The sequence below is a fragment of the Lissotriton helveticus genome, chromosome 4_1 (assembly GCF_964261635.1).
Source record: "Lissotriton helveticus chromosome 4_1, aLisHel1.1, whole genome shotgun sequence".
Classification (NCBI taxonomy): domain Eukaryota; kingdom Metazoa; phylum Chordata; class Amphibia; order Caudata; family Salamandridae; genus Lissotriton; species Lissotriton helveticus.
In genome coordinates this window covers 57,022,410-57,039,445 of record NC_136063.1, presented here as the reverse complement: position 1 = coordinate 57,039,445, position 17,036 = coordinate 57,022,410, and the positions used below count along the sequence as shown (strand labels likewise).

The following is a 17,036-nucleotide window of genomic DNA, read 5'->3' as shown; positions in this document are numbered from 1 at the left end:
GGGACCTAAAGGTAGGGTATTAGGCAGGGGTGGTAGTTGGGCCAATCATTTATGTGGGGCACAATGAGCTCTCAATAAACAGCCAGGAAGTTCTCTAGGGGTTATCACTCCTCACGAGGTCCTATTTTGGACATGAATGTGGGTATCTGATCTTGATTGTGAAGGCGCAGTGGCAGATGAGAAACCATTTGATATCCATGATCGTTTGTCTGTTTTACAGGATCTAAATGCATCCAGGACACATGAAAGTAGCAGTTCAAGGAATAAGGACTGTACTTCTAATGCCTCTTGCTGGAAAAAAGGAGGAAAGATTTGTCTCAATTGATCTAATCAAACCACACTATGTGGCTGATACTAAGTAGTAGGCCTAGTGGACTCCAAAGTAGAAGATGCCCTCCTCTCGCTAAAATTCAAGAAGTTCAAATAGAAATCCTGTTCGAAGAGCATCCTGTACAGAATGAAGGACTATGCAACAATGCTATGAAACTCGTTTTTCATGCCTCGAAGTTTAACTTCAAAATCACACTCAAAATAACACAAATGTTGCAATAAGACCAAATACTGATGTTTAATTCAACACGCCTCGACGAGAGCAAACTAAGTTGCCTTCATAAAAGTGATGGCACACATTTTTTTTTCTAATTTACTTTCCAGTGCAAAACCGATTTTGCATTGGAAATTAGCCTGAAAGTTATACAAAGCAACACCTAGCAGGGGTTTGCCCTACTTAGCATTAAAGGGGCATTCCATGGGTAATACATGGCTGTTCTCATTCAACCATCCATTTTTTTCCCGACAAACCTGATCTACTAAAAAAAAAGGAGACAGGATTTTGCAGCTAAAAATAACATATTTTTTAAATAGGCGTTATCAATAAAAAATGTTTTTGTTTCAACTTTCATTTCCCACCTTGCTTGTGTGCTGCACTATGCAACACAGATACAAAGTAGGAAAGGTTTCAAAGCTAGTCTAAGCACAGTGTTTAATACTGAAAGGGTACTCTTTCCAAGATGACATGCTGGTCACTCAGCCGAGTAAGCTATCATTAACCTGACCTCCCTTTACCCCCTGAGGGAGAATGCAGCTCGGCATGGAGAATGAAGATAAATAACTAGCAGGAATCAGGAATGCTGTGGGAGCTACTTACATTGCGGTGTTTTGTGGCAGGCGGCCCATGACTCTTTCGCTTTTACTCCTGTTTGATTCTGCGTCCAGAGCGAGGAGCCCCGCAGCGGTCGGCTGGATGACAGGATTGGATTATAATAGGGGAAAGGATGCCACTGAAGAACACCAGGAGTGGAAAGACTCGCGGTATAGGAAATAATACCGCGCAGAGCAAGCCCCCGGAAACAGCCAGGACAAAAAACAACGTGGAGTGGCTGAGGACATCGATAGTCCGTTAAGCGCTGCTGGCAGTGGGAAAAGAGTCACCCCCGCAATTTTCATGATGTCCAGAAAGGGCAAGAAGCTGGTTCAGGTAAAGGACACCATTGAGGAAGCAGCCTACGCGGGGCAGTCTCAGCAGAGGTGAGCCAGGGAAATATAGGGCTTTTGGGACAGAATATGGAGAATATGAAGCAAGGGGAGGAGGTTGATTCTCCAGTCAGCCCCTTACCAAACGATAGGTCTATTGCACAAGAAGGGCAGGCTTTGGTGCAAGACATCATGAGCGGGAAATTGCCAGATATGGTGTCTGTAGCGTCAGCAGGCAAGAGGCAAGAAGTAGGGGTCTTAAGTGCATTCGAGGACAGGCTGCCAGTAATAGATGGCAATGATGGTTTAAAAGACGGTTTAAACACGAGGGAGACGGATATAGAGGGTCCCTTTTTTTCACTCTCGGATCATTCCAACTCATCAGGGGAGGAATCACTATAGATATCTGATGACCCTCTTGGCACAACAAATAGGTGGTGGAGTTGAACTAGTAGTAGAAGTCAGGAAGAGGACACCCCTGGAAAGCATATTAGGATATCTAGCTCCGGGACAATACCTAAAAAAAATTACCTGCCATGTTATCTATACCACAATGGCCTGCCATCTCTGGACAACTCCCCGGGGAAAAGCGGTGTGAGGATGCCAACTATGGGTGTATACTAGGAGGAGGGGGCCCGAGACAAGATCAGGACATTCCATCAGAATGCCCAGGCGAAATTTCGCTAGCAGTAATATATGAAACAATGATGTCGCACAGAGAAGAAAGTCGGGCAAAAAGCCAAAAAAACTAAGGCGCTTGTAGAAAACTACAAAACTCATTCGGGCGGGTGGGTAAATCCTGTTCAGAGATCGCAGAAAGGATTTCCAAAGCCTAGAATTGAATTTCCACTCTTGAAGATTAAATGATTGTACAGAAAGCAGCCATGGATTCATTGACGACGCAGAGGAATGATATATCCTGGAAGCTTGAGGACATGGAAAGCCGCCTTCGGCGCAATAATTTAAGAATTCATGGTGTACCTGAATGGGTTGAATGCTCAGACCCCAGGAAGTATGTGGTGAAACTTTTTACTGAAGCCTTCCCGGAACAGTAGATATGGGACATGGAGATTCAACATGCCCTTCGGTTACCCTTCTGGCTGAAGAATCTGGCGGGATCAAATTAATCTAATTCGAGACCTAGAGCTATTCTGATATGTTTATCCAACCTTCTGTGCAGACAGGCTCTATATGACCTGGCCAGGCCATATAGACAGGGAAGAGCGGCAGGAATCGAGTTTTTTGTTCGTCTAGATTTTTGCCATGCTACGGTGGAAAAAAGGTTGCAGCTGCGACTGTTAATTAATCCCTTTTAGGAAAAAGGCGCAAAAGCATTTTTTTAAAATCCAGATGAATTGAAAATAATATGTAAAGATAAGACAACATTTATTTACATCTGAGCTAAAAGCCAAAGAGTATTTACAAGAAATTAAGCCCTAAAGGAAGGAATGTTTGTAGTTGTTTTGTTTAATAAACACAGTTTGGGGGTATTGGTGTACTGGGGGGATAAGGGGTATAGGTGTTCTTTACGAGGCTCTCCATCACTGTAGACTGTTGCGTCTACCAGCCTCTAAGTTGGGGAGAGTAGGAGAGGGGGCCCTCGCAGGTAGAGGAGGCAGTCGAGGGGAGGAAGGGTGGGCTGTCGGTGTGTGGAGGGGAAATGGCGACCACAGGAGGTGGGGAAGGTAGGGTAAAAATTATTAAAAAGCTAGTGCAGAACTTATAAAAGGAAGAGAGGTGTTGTTAAGAGAGAAAGTGAGTGATTTCTGTAGTACTGAACCAGGCTAAAAATGGCACCTTTATTAGTATGTACATTTAATGTGCGAGGCCTTACTGAATGAATCAAATGGCAAAGAGTGGCATGAGAAATTAGGAATATGTCCCCTGATGTGGTCTGTCTCCAAGAGACACACGTTCCATGGAGTAAACATTACATACTAAAGGAGTTAGGGTATGAGCTTCTAGTTTGTACCTCTCAAGTTACTACCACCAGATGTGTCGCTATCTTCACCAAGAATAATTTATAAAAAGTAACTAAAAGTCTAGCAGACAAGTATGATTGCTGGGCTATGATTGAGTGTGTAGTGGCTAATGAGAAATTTACAATATGTTCTGTATATGGCTCTAATGATGATAAAACTCAGGTCATTGAATATTTGAATATAGAATATGAATATAGAATTGGGGGCCTGGGTAACTCCCTTGATATTGATGGGGATCTTTAATATTCAATTGGCCCATGGGCCGGGGGGAGATGAATATTATGGAGATAAATATTATGGCAGGAAACCTAGGGTCTTTAAAGCCTTACAACAGCTTTTTTGCGAACATGGCTTAGTTAATGTATGGTCTACGTTGAAACATCCAGATCGAGGATACAGACGGTACTCCTGCCAACATTAATAGTTAGCCAGGTTAGATAGTTTTTTTATAACAAAAACTTATTTGATAGATGCACATATACAGATTTTTCCCTGAATTACCTCGGATCATAAAACTGTTCTTTTAAAACTTACAATGTATGGTCTGGCACGGTCCCGAGGAACATTTTCCTTTGATAGGAAGGTATTATTAAATGAAGAATTTATTTGTCATATACGACAATGGTTAACTCAATTTTTAGCCATAAATGGAAACTCCACCAAATGTGACATAGTCTGGGATGCTATGAAAGCAGGGCTCAGGGAAGAGATATTGAGCTTTGGGTCACATGTACAAAAACAACTTAGGCAGCATCTACTGGGGCTATACGATAAGTTACAATGTGCTGAATATGCGTTGATAGAGGCGGTTAAGGGGAAACCTGACACGACACAGGTACAAACTGAGGTTGCATGCTGTAAAGCCAGGATAAATGAGAAGTGGGCAAAAGACATAGCAAAGAAATATCATCTTTTCAGGAGAGAGTGTTATATGTTTGGCGAGGCAACTGGTAGATGCTTGGCCAAGAAAATTAGATGAAAGGAGGCTAAAAATACCATTACATCAATTGAGGATTCGATGGGGAATATAGTAGAGACACAAGAGGAGCGTTTGGCCGTGTCTCCTGGGAATTATATTGGGCAACTATGAGGTGGCATTGGTTTGGAACTGGATATATCCAGGCTGTGAAAACAATGTACAGATCCCCAAATGCGCAGGTCTGTGCGCTGGGACTTGAATTGAACCTCATAGTAATATCAAGGGGTACCCGACAGGGCTGCCCCTGCTCGCCTCTGTTATTTGTGTTATATATTACCCTGCTCCTAAACTTACTGGAATATAGGCTAAATACACAACTAAAGAGCCTCAGGCAGGAGCGGGTTAATATATTACCATACGCAGATGATATAGCAATAGTTTTGCCGGACCCTGGTATCACATTTGTAGAGACAGAACAACTAGCATCAATATATGGGATGAGCTCAGGCTATATGTTAAATATGGCCAAGACACAGGTTATATGTACAGACCAAGCACACTTTAATGATCCGAGGGTGTTGAAGGAGGTAACGTATCTGCGGGTGTGTTTGAATGCGTGCCTTGATACGATGGTTCTATCCAATTGGGATCCTATGTTACACAAGATTAAAAAGGAATTAGGTAGGATGGAATGCCTACACTTGTCAATGCTGGGAAGATGCAATGTCTTGAAAATGGATATTCTCCAAAATGTCCTTTATATTTCACGGCGGTCCCATTAGAAATTGCAGGGAAACAGATTCAGAAATTACAATGTATATGTAGAAGCTTCTTGTGGGCCCAGGGTAAACCCCACCGAGCTATGAAATTTAACACCCTTCCATGAGTACGAGGAGGCTGGGTGGTTCACAATTTTCAGTAGTACTATTTGGCATGTTTACTACTACATATGGGAATCTTATTAGTTGGGGAGAACGAGGAAAATGTAGATGAAATACGGCATATTGTCAAGATATTATTGGATTCTGCAGCAGAGAGATTTTTTTTTTAAGATTCTTGAGCCCAGCTATTACATAAAAACGGGTTTGAAGGCGGTCCAGGCCGCCGATAAGGATTGGCTTCAGGTTCAGAGATGTCTGCAGATTGATAAGATTAATTATTGCACCCCCACGGATACTCCAGCTCTACTTCCCTCTATTCTTTCGGATGGTATTATGAATAGATGGAGATGTAAAGGCATTCAGATTCTAGGAGACTTAGTAGACACCAGTGGTGTTAGGACATACGCTCTGTTAATGTCTAAGTATGATCTCCCTAAAGTAGACTTTTCAACTAAGACCCTAGATTTGTGACTATTTGAATAAAAGAGGCGTTGTTTCAAGCCTAGCACAGAAAAATTATTTACTAGAGGCAGTAAAGGGACGGAGGAGGATTGGGGTTTTATACCAAGCACTTATTGAAATACAAAACAATGATGTAGAGGAGCAGAATGCTAAATGGAACACCAGGCTGTCCCTCGGAGGAAAAATCCTACAAGAATCTATTATATTAGCTGATAAACTTTCAATCTCCTCTAGTCTCAAAACTCACCAGTACAAGACCATGCTTAATTTGTATTACACACTTGCAAAAATTGCTCGCTGGGGGGGGGGTAAATGAAGATAAGTGCACTCGGTGTGGGATGGATCAGGCACATATAGTCCATATGTTCTCTACATGTCGACAACTGAAACAAGTAATTAATATGATGCAGACCTTCTTGACGGAAGTTACAGGGGCTCAGATTGTGATAACCCCTATAGTTATGTTACTGGGGGTATTAGAAGATGGTGTGCTAGCACAGGGAATGTATACATTTATATATTTACTATATGTTGCTGTTGCAGTGGTTAGACTATGTATAGCATCACTGTGGCGGCAGAAAGAACCTTCCACCTTTGAAATGTGGAGAGGAAGGTTGCTTGCTATATGTAAACTGGGAACTAGCCTTTATGCCATCAAAGGGTTACAGAAACGGAGACTGGATATTAAGATCTGGGGGGCTCCTATTGAGCACTTAACATATGCAATACATTAAGATGATCCTCGGAAGGATCAATTTGTATAACGCTCTATGTCTTCCTCTTTTTTTTGTTATTATTCACCTGCATTCATGGTTTATGTATATGTTTTCTGCAAATGGCTACTTGATAAAAAAAAAAAAGGAAGGGTTCTCTTTCAGTACAAAACCTATGGCAGACACTATGTACTATGGTGAAAAGGTGTATGCGCCAATGTTAGGGAGAGAGAAGGATACTACCATATCCCTTTGGATGAAAAGTGGAAGACTTTTATCTTCTTAAATTTATGTTTTTTTTTATCATTATGCACCTTTTTGTCAAGAAACAAATATTACATATTGAAAGGTCTCACGTTTAAAAATGTGTTTTTTGTTTCCTTGCATTCTTTCTGGCTATATAGGAAGACGTTTTATTGTAGCCTTCACTCAAAATTATGTAGGTCCAGCCACCCTCGCACTGGAGCTGAGCAGTTATGATGAGCCATGCATGGTGCAGATCACAGTCCCCTCTCCACCCTACAATCAGTCTGTGCTCCTGGCGAAGAACAGCACAACAGAGGTGGTCCTACCTTCAGACTACATGCTCACTGAGGGTGAAAGATCAAGGAAGCTGGTGACGGTGAGCTCAGATGCAGATATTTCAGTCATTGGGTTTAACACAGCTCCCGCCACTGCTGATGCCTTCACCTGCCTCTCCAAACAAGACTTGGGCACAGAGTACTTTGTTTTCACAGCCACATCCATAGTTAGGTTTGGAAGCCATTTTGCTGTTGGCAATGGCGAAGATGTTGAGACTCAAGTCAATATCACAGTGTCCGGCTCCTTGGTCGTTGATGGAACCAGATATGAAGACAAACAGATGGTCACCATCACCCTGGCTCCACAGGAGGTCATTCTGCTCAGTGACGCTAATGACCTGACCGGTACCAGAGTTGTTTCTTCAGCACCTGTGGCTGTTTTCAGTGGTAGTGCATGTTACAGGTCACCGTTTAGTTTCTGTGACACACTAATCGAACAGCTATATCCTGTGCAAAGTTGGGGGCAACAATTTGTTGTATTCCCGCTGATGACTAAAGAAGTGAGAGACACTATTATTATCATCGCTGCAAGACCAAACACCACAATCACTCTTCGTAATGAAAGCACCACCCTACAGTACAGCCTTCAGCCTGGGTCTCACGTCAGCATGGACTTACAAACAGGGATGCTTGTGGATGCCACCGAGCCAATCACGGTCGGATATCTCTTCCAGGGGGGCAGCAGTTCATTACCATTCCCATTCGATCCTTTCTTAGCAACCGTTCCACCCAGCAACTTTCCTTGGAGATACTACAAGTTTGTTACCAAAGACTTTTTTAACAACTACCTATTTATTGTGTCTCGCTCATCCAACTCGTCGTCTGACTTTCTTCTCGACTACAGACCACTGAGTGATTATGCACCGACCGTGCGGCACCTAGAAGGCTTCACAGGTTGGGAAGTGAATTTAGGGAAAACCGGTGGGCAACATGAAATTTCCCATCAGTCGGATACATTTGGAATTTATGTATATGGAGTTGAATTGTATATATCTTACGGATATTCACTTGGCCAAGCGGAGTCATTTTCAGGTATTGAACAATTATATTTTTATATTTGCCATTTTTTTTAAATGTCTGTGAAAATAATGTCTTTGTATGCACATGGTATGTATGTGGATTTGTAAAGCACAACGCTATCTAGAGAGCTATCTAGAAAGGAAAAGAGTGCAGATGTAGATCAGAGCCCACAATATGATTCAGGATCTTTTACAAGCAGCAGAATGTTGGGGCAGGTCATGGACGTCAATTCACCAAAATGCCTGGGGCAGCAGATGTGGCTTCAAATGCCCCATGACAATCACTTTCACTCACACACATGTTTATACATATATTCACATATACACACACACTTTGCCTACAAATGCACACATATTCACACACACACGAGCACGCACATACCCACACACTCTCTTAAACAAACACACTAAAAACTACAAGCACACACACAGCCTATATACATTTGAAAGCACTTTTTTTACTTACCTCAGCTGCCAGGAAAAGTCACATGCCAGCAATAGGCTTTTGGGGCACACTGGATTCCTTTGGACCCTTTTGATAAATCAAATGTCTTCTGCGGTGACTGCTCAGTTGGGAGATGTTTGCCTTGGTGGACACGGTGACAGCAAATAGACAAAATCTCCAAATACATTTAACCAATGGGAGTACTCAGGATAAGAAGGTCCCATCAGATCATGCAGTAACTGAGAAGTGCCAAATATCTTTCCACATAATTGGAACCTTAGATCCTAAGAGAATGTTGGTCCCTCGATTGGAGAGTCAGAGGTCAGAAAGCGGAAATGGCAAAGAACCCCTGGCGGGAATCAGTCCCTGGATTAAAAAGTTAGTAACACAGAGAGAGACAGCCCAGTCATCCCAGATGAATAAAAAATATCATAACACTCGTGCACCCTGGGAAACTTTCTTTGGGGGTGGGATCTTAAAAACCCCCAAGAGAAAGTCTTTACCTTCTGCCTTGCTGAGATCCATGTTTCTGATTCAGTGCACATTCAATTATACCTTTTGACACAGTTTTCAACTAAGAGGCCAGTCCAAGGTGCTTTAAAATGCCCTGAAAATGTCTTCTGTCATATTATCTAAGATGTCCTTCAAAACTTTCTTTACATGATATCCAGTCTTATTGAGTATTACTGACCATTGTTTTCTGAAATACCCTGTGTCCCCACAAATGTACTATGGGAGAACCTGAAGTCCAATAGTAAAGTTGCTTGTAAGACTATTCCAGTTAGAGCCCAACTAATTGAGAACTCTCGGCTACACCCTTGAAAAGGGCACATCAAAATGTATTAGTTTCACAGCCATATGTATGTATGTATATGTATGTATATGCTATTTCTACATCTAAAACCTAGTGAAAAGACAAAGGAGTGATGCACATGATCAAAACCAGCATAAAGTCAACAAGTAATAGGAGACGAAGCTGGGTTGTGGACAGCTAATGCATTGTGATGTATTGTTCTTTTAAGACGTTTGTCATCAACTTTTCCCTAAACTGGAGATGAGTTGGGGTGGTCCTGATGAATATTAGGATGCTGTTCCAGATCCTGGGTGCAAGGATGTTAAAGGCCTCCTTCCTTGTTTTTATTTACACTGCTTAGTCTACAGTTTGATTGGTTCCTGGCTGTGGGTGTGCTCAGAACCCGCCAAAGATGGCGCGCTTATCTGCCAGATAGGCAGGATGCTGGTTGTGAAGACTGTAAATGATGCAGCTGGTTTAGAAGATATTGTTGCCTGGCATGGGGATACAAGGAAGTTCCTTCAGGATGGGGTAGATGTGATCATATTTCTTCTGGCCCTGGATGAGACGTGCTGACGTGTGTAGGAAGCCCTAATAGCTTCAACATATTGCACACTGATGTGTCCACTTTTTTTAAACATTTTTGAAGTTGTGTATTCCTGTGCTTAAAATACGAATTTCAAAAAAGGTTGAAAAGCATTAAATTGAGACGTTTTGCAGGATACAGAATAACCACTTGGACAGAGAATTCTAGAACAGCGGCCTCGAAGGGTGAGCTAATAAAACCATAACTTGCATAATGTGTGACTTCAAAGAAAGGAATCACTGCTAGCCTTTCTTATGAGATGGATTTGCCCTGTAAAGATTGATTTCAAGAGGAATTAAATCCAACTTTATTATGAAAGAGAAAACAATTAGACGGACTGAAAACAAATAGTATAATTGTCAACACGATTAACTAATTTTGTCTTCTTCAAAAAGCTCCTCTAAAACCTAGTTTTCATTCCTGATTTGACCCCCAATCATCCGCTGAAATGCTTTAGTTAATTGGCTAGTAGGTGGCTCTTCCCCATTTGCAAAAGTGTGACAACTACAGCGCCATTTTACTTCTTAATACACTGCAGTCCCTTCACATTCAATTTGGTTAAGGGCAGCAGCACAAACATACTCTGTTTATTACTCCAAGTGTGTTTATTCTCTATTTAGAGTCCTTACTTAAATTTGCTAAAATCTTTCAGTAAATCACTGCATGAATATTGATATGGGTGGTTTGGTTTCATACAGTTGCCCTATTCCATTTTTATGTTAAAGGTTCATTTTCCACAGATACCAACAATTGGGAACGGCTGTTCGTTTTTTCTTTCCGCCTAGTGCCCATGTTCAGTGTCCTTATTAGAGGTTGGAAGATGCTCATCTACTTGATGCCGCTACACTGCCTGCAGGAAGTTTCTCCATGCTAAAAATAGACCAAGCACAACAGAGCTACAGTATGATCCCTAGTGGTTAACTTCTGCCGGTGTTTGCTGGTGCTTGGCACTAGCACTTATCTCTAAACACCAACAAAAGACGGTTGTGAAAAGATTGCAGTTAAAGCATAGTTACAAAGGAAATATGATGGCACACATGATCATTTCATTGACATTGAAATCTCACACATGAAATATGATGACAGAAGTGAGCATGTCAATAACATGTCAATGTCACACGTGTAATGTGATGTCACACGTGAGGATCACTGAAATAATATCGAGGGACAGAATATCGACCATCAAAAATATCGTTGACAAAATATCGACAGTCAAAATATCGAGTTTTTATCTACAAACAGGTAAGTACAAAAATATCGAGTTAAAAATATCGTTTACAAAAATATAGTTGTAAAAAATATCGTATTTACTAAAAACAGTGTTAAATTAAATTAATATTAATAATTAATTACTAAAATATACTTAAAATTACTTAAATTAACTTATAATAATTAAATAATTAATGAAAGTTAAATAAATATTTTTTTATTTCATATTTATTAAAACATATATATATAGTAACAAAATATAATAAAATAATACCCAAAAACTGAAAACTGACCCTGAACCCTAAAAATACCCCTTTACCCAAAAACCCAAAACTGACCCTGAACCCTAAAAATACCCCTTTACCCAAAAACCCAAAACTGACCCTGAACCCTAAAAATAAAAACGATTTTTTTTACTATCTATATTATATACTTACATATTTTCACTTTCTATATTATTTACAGCCGATATTACTTCACTTACCTTAAAAACGATATTTTGGCTGTCTATATTCTGTCCTGTCGATATTTTGTCCAAACGATATTTTTGACTCGATATTCTGTCCAAACGATATTTTGGAGTCGATATTATGTCTGTGCACCGTATATAGAGTGCCTGAAGGCATCAGTGCATACCAGGTGACGGCTCCAACCAACACACCACACAAGAGAGGTCTCACTAATTACAGAGTGAATGGCGCCTTCACTTCTCTAGTCTGCTCTGCGTGTGCACCAGACATGGATCCAGTATGTGTGGGCACCCGTGCACACCCTGTGACTGGTGCCACCAACACACCACACGGCAGTGTGGAGGGCTGCTCCGAGGCACATGTTTCATGTGCTTTGCAGCTGTGTCATTAACACATTATATTAATTGTGGTGCCCTATTTGGGCACAGTAAAGGTGTCATAGTAATTAATAGATGCACAGTGTTGATGTGTTTAGCAGCAGTGGTAAAGGTGCATTCGTAATCAGGCTGCTCCTAAGTGCAGTGCTGGTGTGCTTGGTAGCAGTGCCTTATGGGTGCCATAGTAATCAGACTGCCCCGAGGCACAGTGTTGGTTTGATTAGCAGCAGTGCCATAAAGGTGCCCTATTAGTCAGGCGGCACAAAGGCACAGTGCTGGTGATTTAAGCAGCAGTGGTAAAGGGGCATAGTATTCAACTACTCCGAGGCACAGTGTTGGTGTGTTTAGCAGCAGTGGTAAAGATGTCATAGTATTCAGGCTACTCCGAGGCACAGTGTTGGTGTGTTTAGCAGCAGTGCTGTGAAGGTGCCACAATAATAAGGTTGCACTGATGCACAGTGTTGGTGTGTTTTGCATCATCACCATAAAGGTGCCCTTGTAATCAGGCAGCACCGAGGCACAGTGCTGGTGATTTTAGCAGAAGTGGTAAAGGCACCCTAGTAATCAGGCAACATTGAGGCACAGTGTTGGCGTGTTTGGCAGCAGTGCTATAAAGGTGCCATAATAACCAGGCGGCACCGAGGCACAGTGTTGGTGTGTTTAGCAGTGTTGTCATTAAGGTGCCATAATATTCACAGACTGTCTTCAAGCTTCTGATCTGTTGTTTTATGTTGTTCCAGGTGTTCCACAGTGTGACCCTGGGTGTGCTCATAACGAGCTGTGCACGATCAGTGCAGGGTACGCAGAGTGCAAGTGTCAAGAAGGCAAATACACAAATGCAAGTAAGTTTGTAAGTAACTTATGTATTGATGCATACATAGACTCTAATGCATTCTTATAGTGAGCACTGCATATACTAATAACACTCTCATCAGTCACATGTGATATGTTAACACAATTGGGTAAGGCAGCACAATATTTTCCCCCTACACAGACCAGAAAAGTTGAGCCCAGCCGCGTTCTCAAGTTTCTACATAAGACGCATCCGATCACCTGAGCAAAAAGCCCATGTCCCAGGGATGGACAGATGGCAGAGAGACAGAGCAAACCAGAGGCACAGATGCCACCCCATTGTGCTGTGTTTGGCATCATAACACAATTGATTACATCATGTGATGGCACAGGGTCAGGCTGATTTGCATATGGCCATGTCTGAACTGGGGTGGCAGAGTGGGCTAAAGGACGGTGATGGATTAAACCCAGATCTGTTGACTGCGTGTGAGTGTTTGATTGGTTCAGATGCTCGTCCATCACCACCCCCTTTTGTAACGTCATTGATGACATCACTTATGATTTCTGGTGAATTTACGAGGTCTGTTGTGTTTGAGTTGCAACCATACCTTGATTTACACAGTGGAGGCCCCTCAGAAATGGGGGACAAGTGTTGCCCCAGTGCTTTTAAGCAGTGCAAAGAAGGAGCATAAAGTGATAATACCTTTATGTACATTTCATGCTTCCTGCCACCTTGCGGGCGGGGCTGCTGTGCTCCCAGAGCAGGGCAAGAGAGGACTGGTTTGCTCACTCCTAAGTGCATAATGACTGTTTGATCGGCTGTCTCGGGCTCCCAATCCAGTCATGCGCACTGCAATCGTTCTCATTGCAGGCTGCATTACAGCCTGCATGGAGGACAAGTCCAGGATCCAATTCCCTAGTAGATCATCTAACTAGGACGCTCAACACCAATCACAATGCTGCACTGCAGCACTGTGATTGGTCAGGGAAGCCAGAGTGCCTACCAATCACAGTGCTGCAATGCAGCATTGTGTGTGATTATTAAGTGGTGCCTGGCTGTGCTTCCATCCGATATGGAAAGGGGCCTGAGTTGAGATGCAGGACCTGGGGCAACAATACATTTTTTTTAAAATGTTTTCTTTTAAATATGCGTGACCCCTCCTCCCTGTGCGACCTGCCTGCCCGCCACCCTTGAGCCATACCGTCTGCCGCTAGATTTCCAAAAGTGTATTTGTTAGTGAAGCTTATATTTTTTTTACATTCATTTACAAGTGGCTGCAGGGTGCTTGGATGTCAGTAGGATTAGGCCTCTCTACCCAATCCACAGCTCGCGGCCATCTCCTACCGTGGGCTGCTGCGAACAGATAAGGCTGTGTGCTGTGAGGTCGACCTTACCCCTGGCTGCTAACTGTGCCCTATCCCCCCCCCCACCCCACAGACACCAAAACCCCAATGTGCAGGCAGTGACATCTTAAGGATTCTGGGGGCCCAGGGCCAAATGGATTTTTGGGGCCCCTGTTCAGAACAGCTTTGAATTTACGATCCAGTTTCAGCTGGTTCATGTCCTCTTTGGCCAGGTCACTGACAGTGCACAGGCACCCTGTTACAAACTCTAAATGTGTTTGCATCTAATATTTAGGGACAGTGATGTGTGTTTTCAATATCGTAACACAGCTTCAGCAGGTCACTAATATTACTGCAAACAATCTCTGTGACACCGCCCAGTCTCATATGTGAGGTCCTCTCTTGGTCTAAAGCAACTTTTTCAATACATGTTCGTCAGAAGAATGTCTGTAATAGACTACCACACATTACCTACATTAATAATTGAATAAAGGAAAACGATATTTACAACAATCAGTGTAAGAATTTTTCAAGGTCACCATCGCAAGACTCTCTCAGGGGGCCCGTGACAGCCTGGGGCCCCAGGCCAGAGCCCACTTTGCTCATGCATTAAAACGTCTCTGTGTGCAGGGCTGGTTCTGGTCCGGCTCTACGCTCATGGTGCTGTGGCCAGCACGTCCACCCCATCCTGGGCAGCTGACCCCCCTCTATGTATCCGACTGGGCCCTGTGCCTGGCTTCCAGCCACATCCTGCGCCTGTGACTCCGCAGGCTGGCTGCCAGAGGCCCGACCCCAACCCCACACAGCTTCTGGCCATCTGCAGCTGTGGTTGGCCAATGCCTCTGGGTCCCAGCCAGACCCTGCCCCAACCCACTGTGCGCACCCAACCCCCTCTGCGCATAGGGGGGCAGATGATTTACAAGCCCCTTACTACCCCAGGGTTTGAATCACCCAATTCTGCCTTTACCCAGTCCGGTTACTTAACATTTTTGTTAATTTCTTGCCTACTTTTATGAAACCGCGATTCTAAGGCAAACTTCGTGCCTACGCCCTGCGAATCCGGGCCAAGCATTGCTTACTCCCGTACCTGTTGAGAGATGGCGGCTCTGATCCCACAACACTGATCACTCCCTAGGAGGCCTGTGTGTACTGTAAATTCCGCCATTGTCATTTGCATCATTTTCAGAATTTTGTGTCATCCAAAGTTCCCCCAAATATGCCATTACATGACTGTGAGTATTTGCACTTCTTTAGTGATAAACATTTACCATAAACGCATCTTTTGTAATAAAAATTCACTGCAAACCAATGGGAGCAACAGGAAAGCAACTGTTTATTTTTTTGTAAGATTTTTTTTGCCCAAAGCTCACCCTGGCATTGAAAATTGACGCAAGAATGCATTTCGTGTTCAACTGTGGAGCTAAATGGCGGATATGAATTTCACATAATTATGCTGAATTTTGCGTAATTACCTAAAAGCAAATTGCACACATTTCCTCCTACCATAGGTGATCTGTGTTAAGTGAAGCTCCCCAGGGTTTGTGGCACCCAGGTAGGAAGCAAGCCTTGATACCAAAGCTCTTTTCTTGGATCTGGCATTTAGTCTTGGCCCTGGTCCTCTGCCCTTGTCATAGGATCTTAATTCTTTCTTGAAATGAGGGAGCTTTGAGGATGAGGGGGATTGAGGATCATCCTACATACTGGAATAGCTACCACAAGAAAAAAATGTACTTTGCCGCAGCAAATCATGTCACTTGAGTCAGTTTTCGCAACTCGACAAAAATCTCTTTTGTCCAGAAGGATTCTTTAATTTTTGGATTCCCACCGGCCAAATATAAAAACGTCTTAACTCTTTAGAGCCCACCTGGCAACTTTTTAAAATTTACTTATATTTGATAAACCACAGAACAGATTTAAACTAAAAGTATACAAGCTCATCATCTGAGTGAAATACTGCATTCATGCCAAATCTGTTGTAAAACTGTTCAGAAGCTTTGACTGTAGTACCAAGAAATGTTCCTATTTCTGCTGAAATGGAATAAATTTTTTTTTGAATCCCCCTCAGTTTTTTCTCTTTGCCCAGATGCTAGAAAATTGGCATGCTAGAACTTGGATCTCTCCCTAGGAGATCATTACATTTGATGCAGATCAATACACAGGGTCAAATATTATACACAATTCAATAATCCTCTTTTCAGTGGCAAGTGTAGCTCACCCATAAGTACACAGTGGTCACATATACATATATTTTGCATATATATTCAATGCCACAAACAAAAGGTAAAGTGAAACTATGGTTAGCTTAAAATATAAGGCATTCAATTCAATGTGTTCAATTCAAGGCAATTGTAGAGTGCACAACTGCCTCTGAAGACTCATACAGGTGTTAGAGGAGGGTCCTGGAGGGAGAAAAACCTGAGAATGCTGCAAATCTAAAAGCCCAATAGATAGGTGTCGAGAGGAAGGTTTCGAGGCTACGTCTGAAAATAGTTACCAGTTCATTTTAATATATTAACATATGTGAAATTCATACAGAAATTCATGTTGAGGTGAAGTTTATGTTATGTTGTATAGATTTGTGGTGTAGAAAGAAATGAGAGGTGGCTCTACTGTCCTAGGGGACCGAGTAACCGAGTACAGTGGAAAAACAAAAAGACTTGCCAAGAGCATAACACACATATTCATCCGCCCAACAGACCAAAATCTCAGATTCCGTTCTTCATTCTACCATAGGAGCATTGATAATGCTGCCAGGGCGCTCCCACTACAAAGTAAACCCCATTACATTCAGATGTAGCGCTTACAAATATATCATTTTATTAAAAACACAATAATCAATTATTTAAAATGAGCGAAAACAATTCTCAATGCAATGAATTTAGCACCAGTACAGTCCTTTATAGGGCCATGATTAAAAAAACATATCAAACATACAGTAGATTAGAAACAATTATACTCAGTGAAAAAATTTCTACAGTTTATGTCATAAA

General features: G+C 42.3%; 2 protein-coding genes across 2 annotated transcripts in view; both read left to right on the top strand.

The window, feature by feature from the left end:
* LOC144827854 (IgGFc-binding protein-like) overlaps positions 1-8,084 on the top strand; it is a 109,141-nt gene extending 101,057 nt beyond the window's left edge. Inside the window, exon 5 of the mRNA XM_078686019.1 lies at positions 6,835-8,084. Within this exon, the coding sequence (XP_078542145.1) occupies positions 6,835-8,084 (1,250 nt within the window). The remainder of the gene's footprint in view (positions 1-6,834) is intronic.
* A 3,901-nt stretch (positions 8,085-11,985) lies between these two features.
* Positions 11,986-17,036, top strand: part of LOC144827853 (pancreatic secretory granule membrane major glycoprotein GP2-like) — a 200,525-nt gene continuing 195,474 nt past the window's right edge. Inside the window, exons 1-2 of the mRNA XM_078686017.1 lie at positions 11,986-12,016; positions 12,651-12,752. Coding sequence (XP_078542143.1) covers positions 11,986-12,016; positions 12,651-12,752 — 133 coding nt within the window. The remainder of the gene's footprint in view (positions 12,017-12,650; positions 12,753-17,036) is intronic.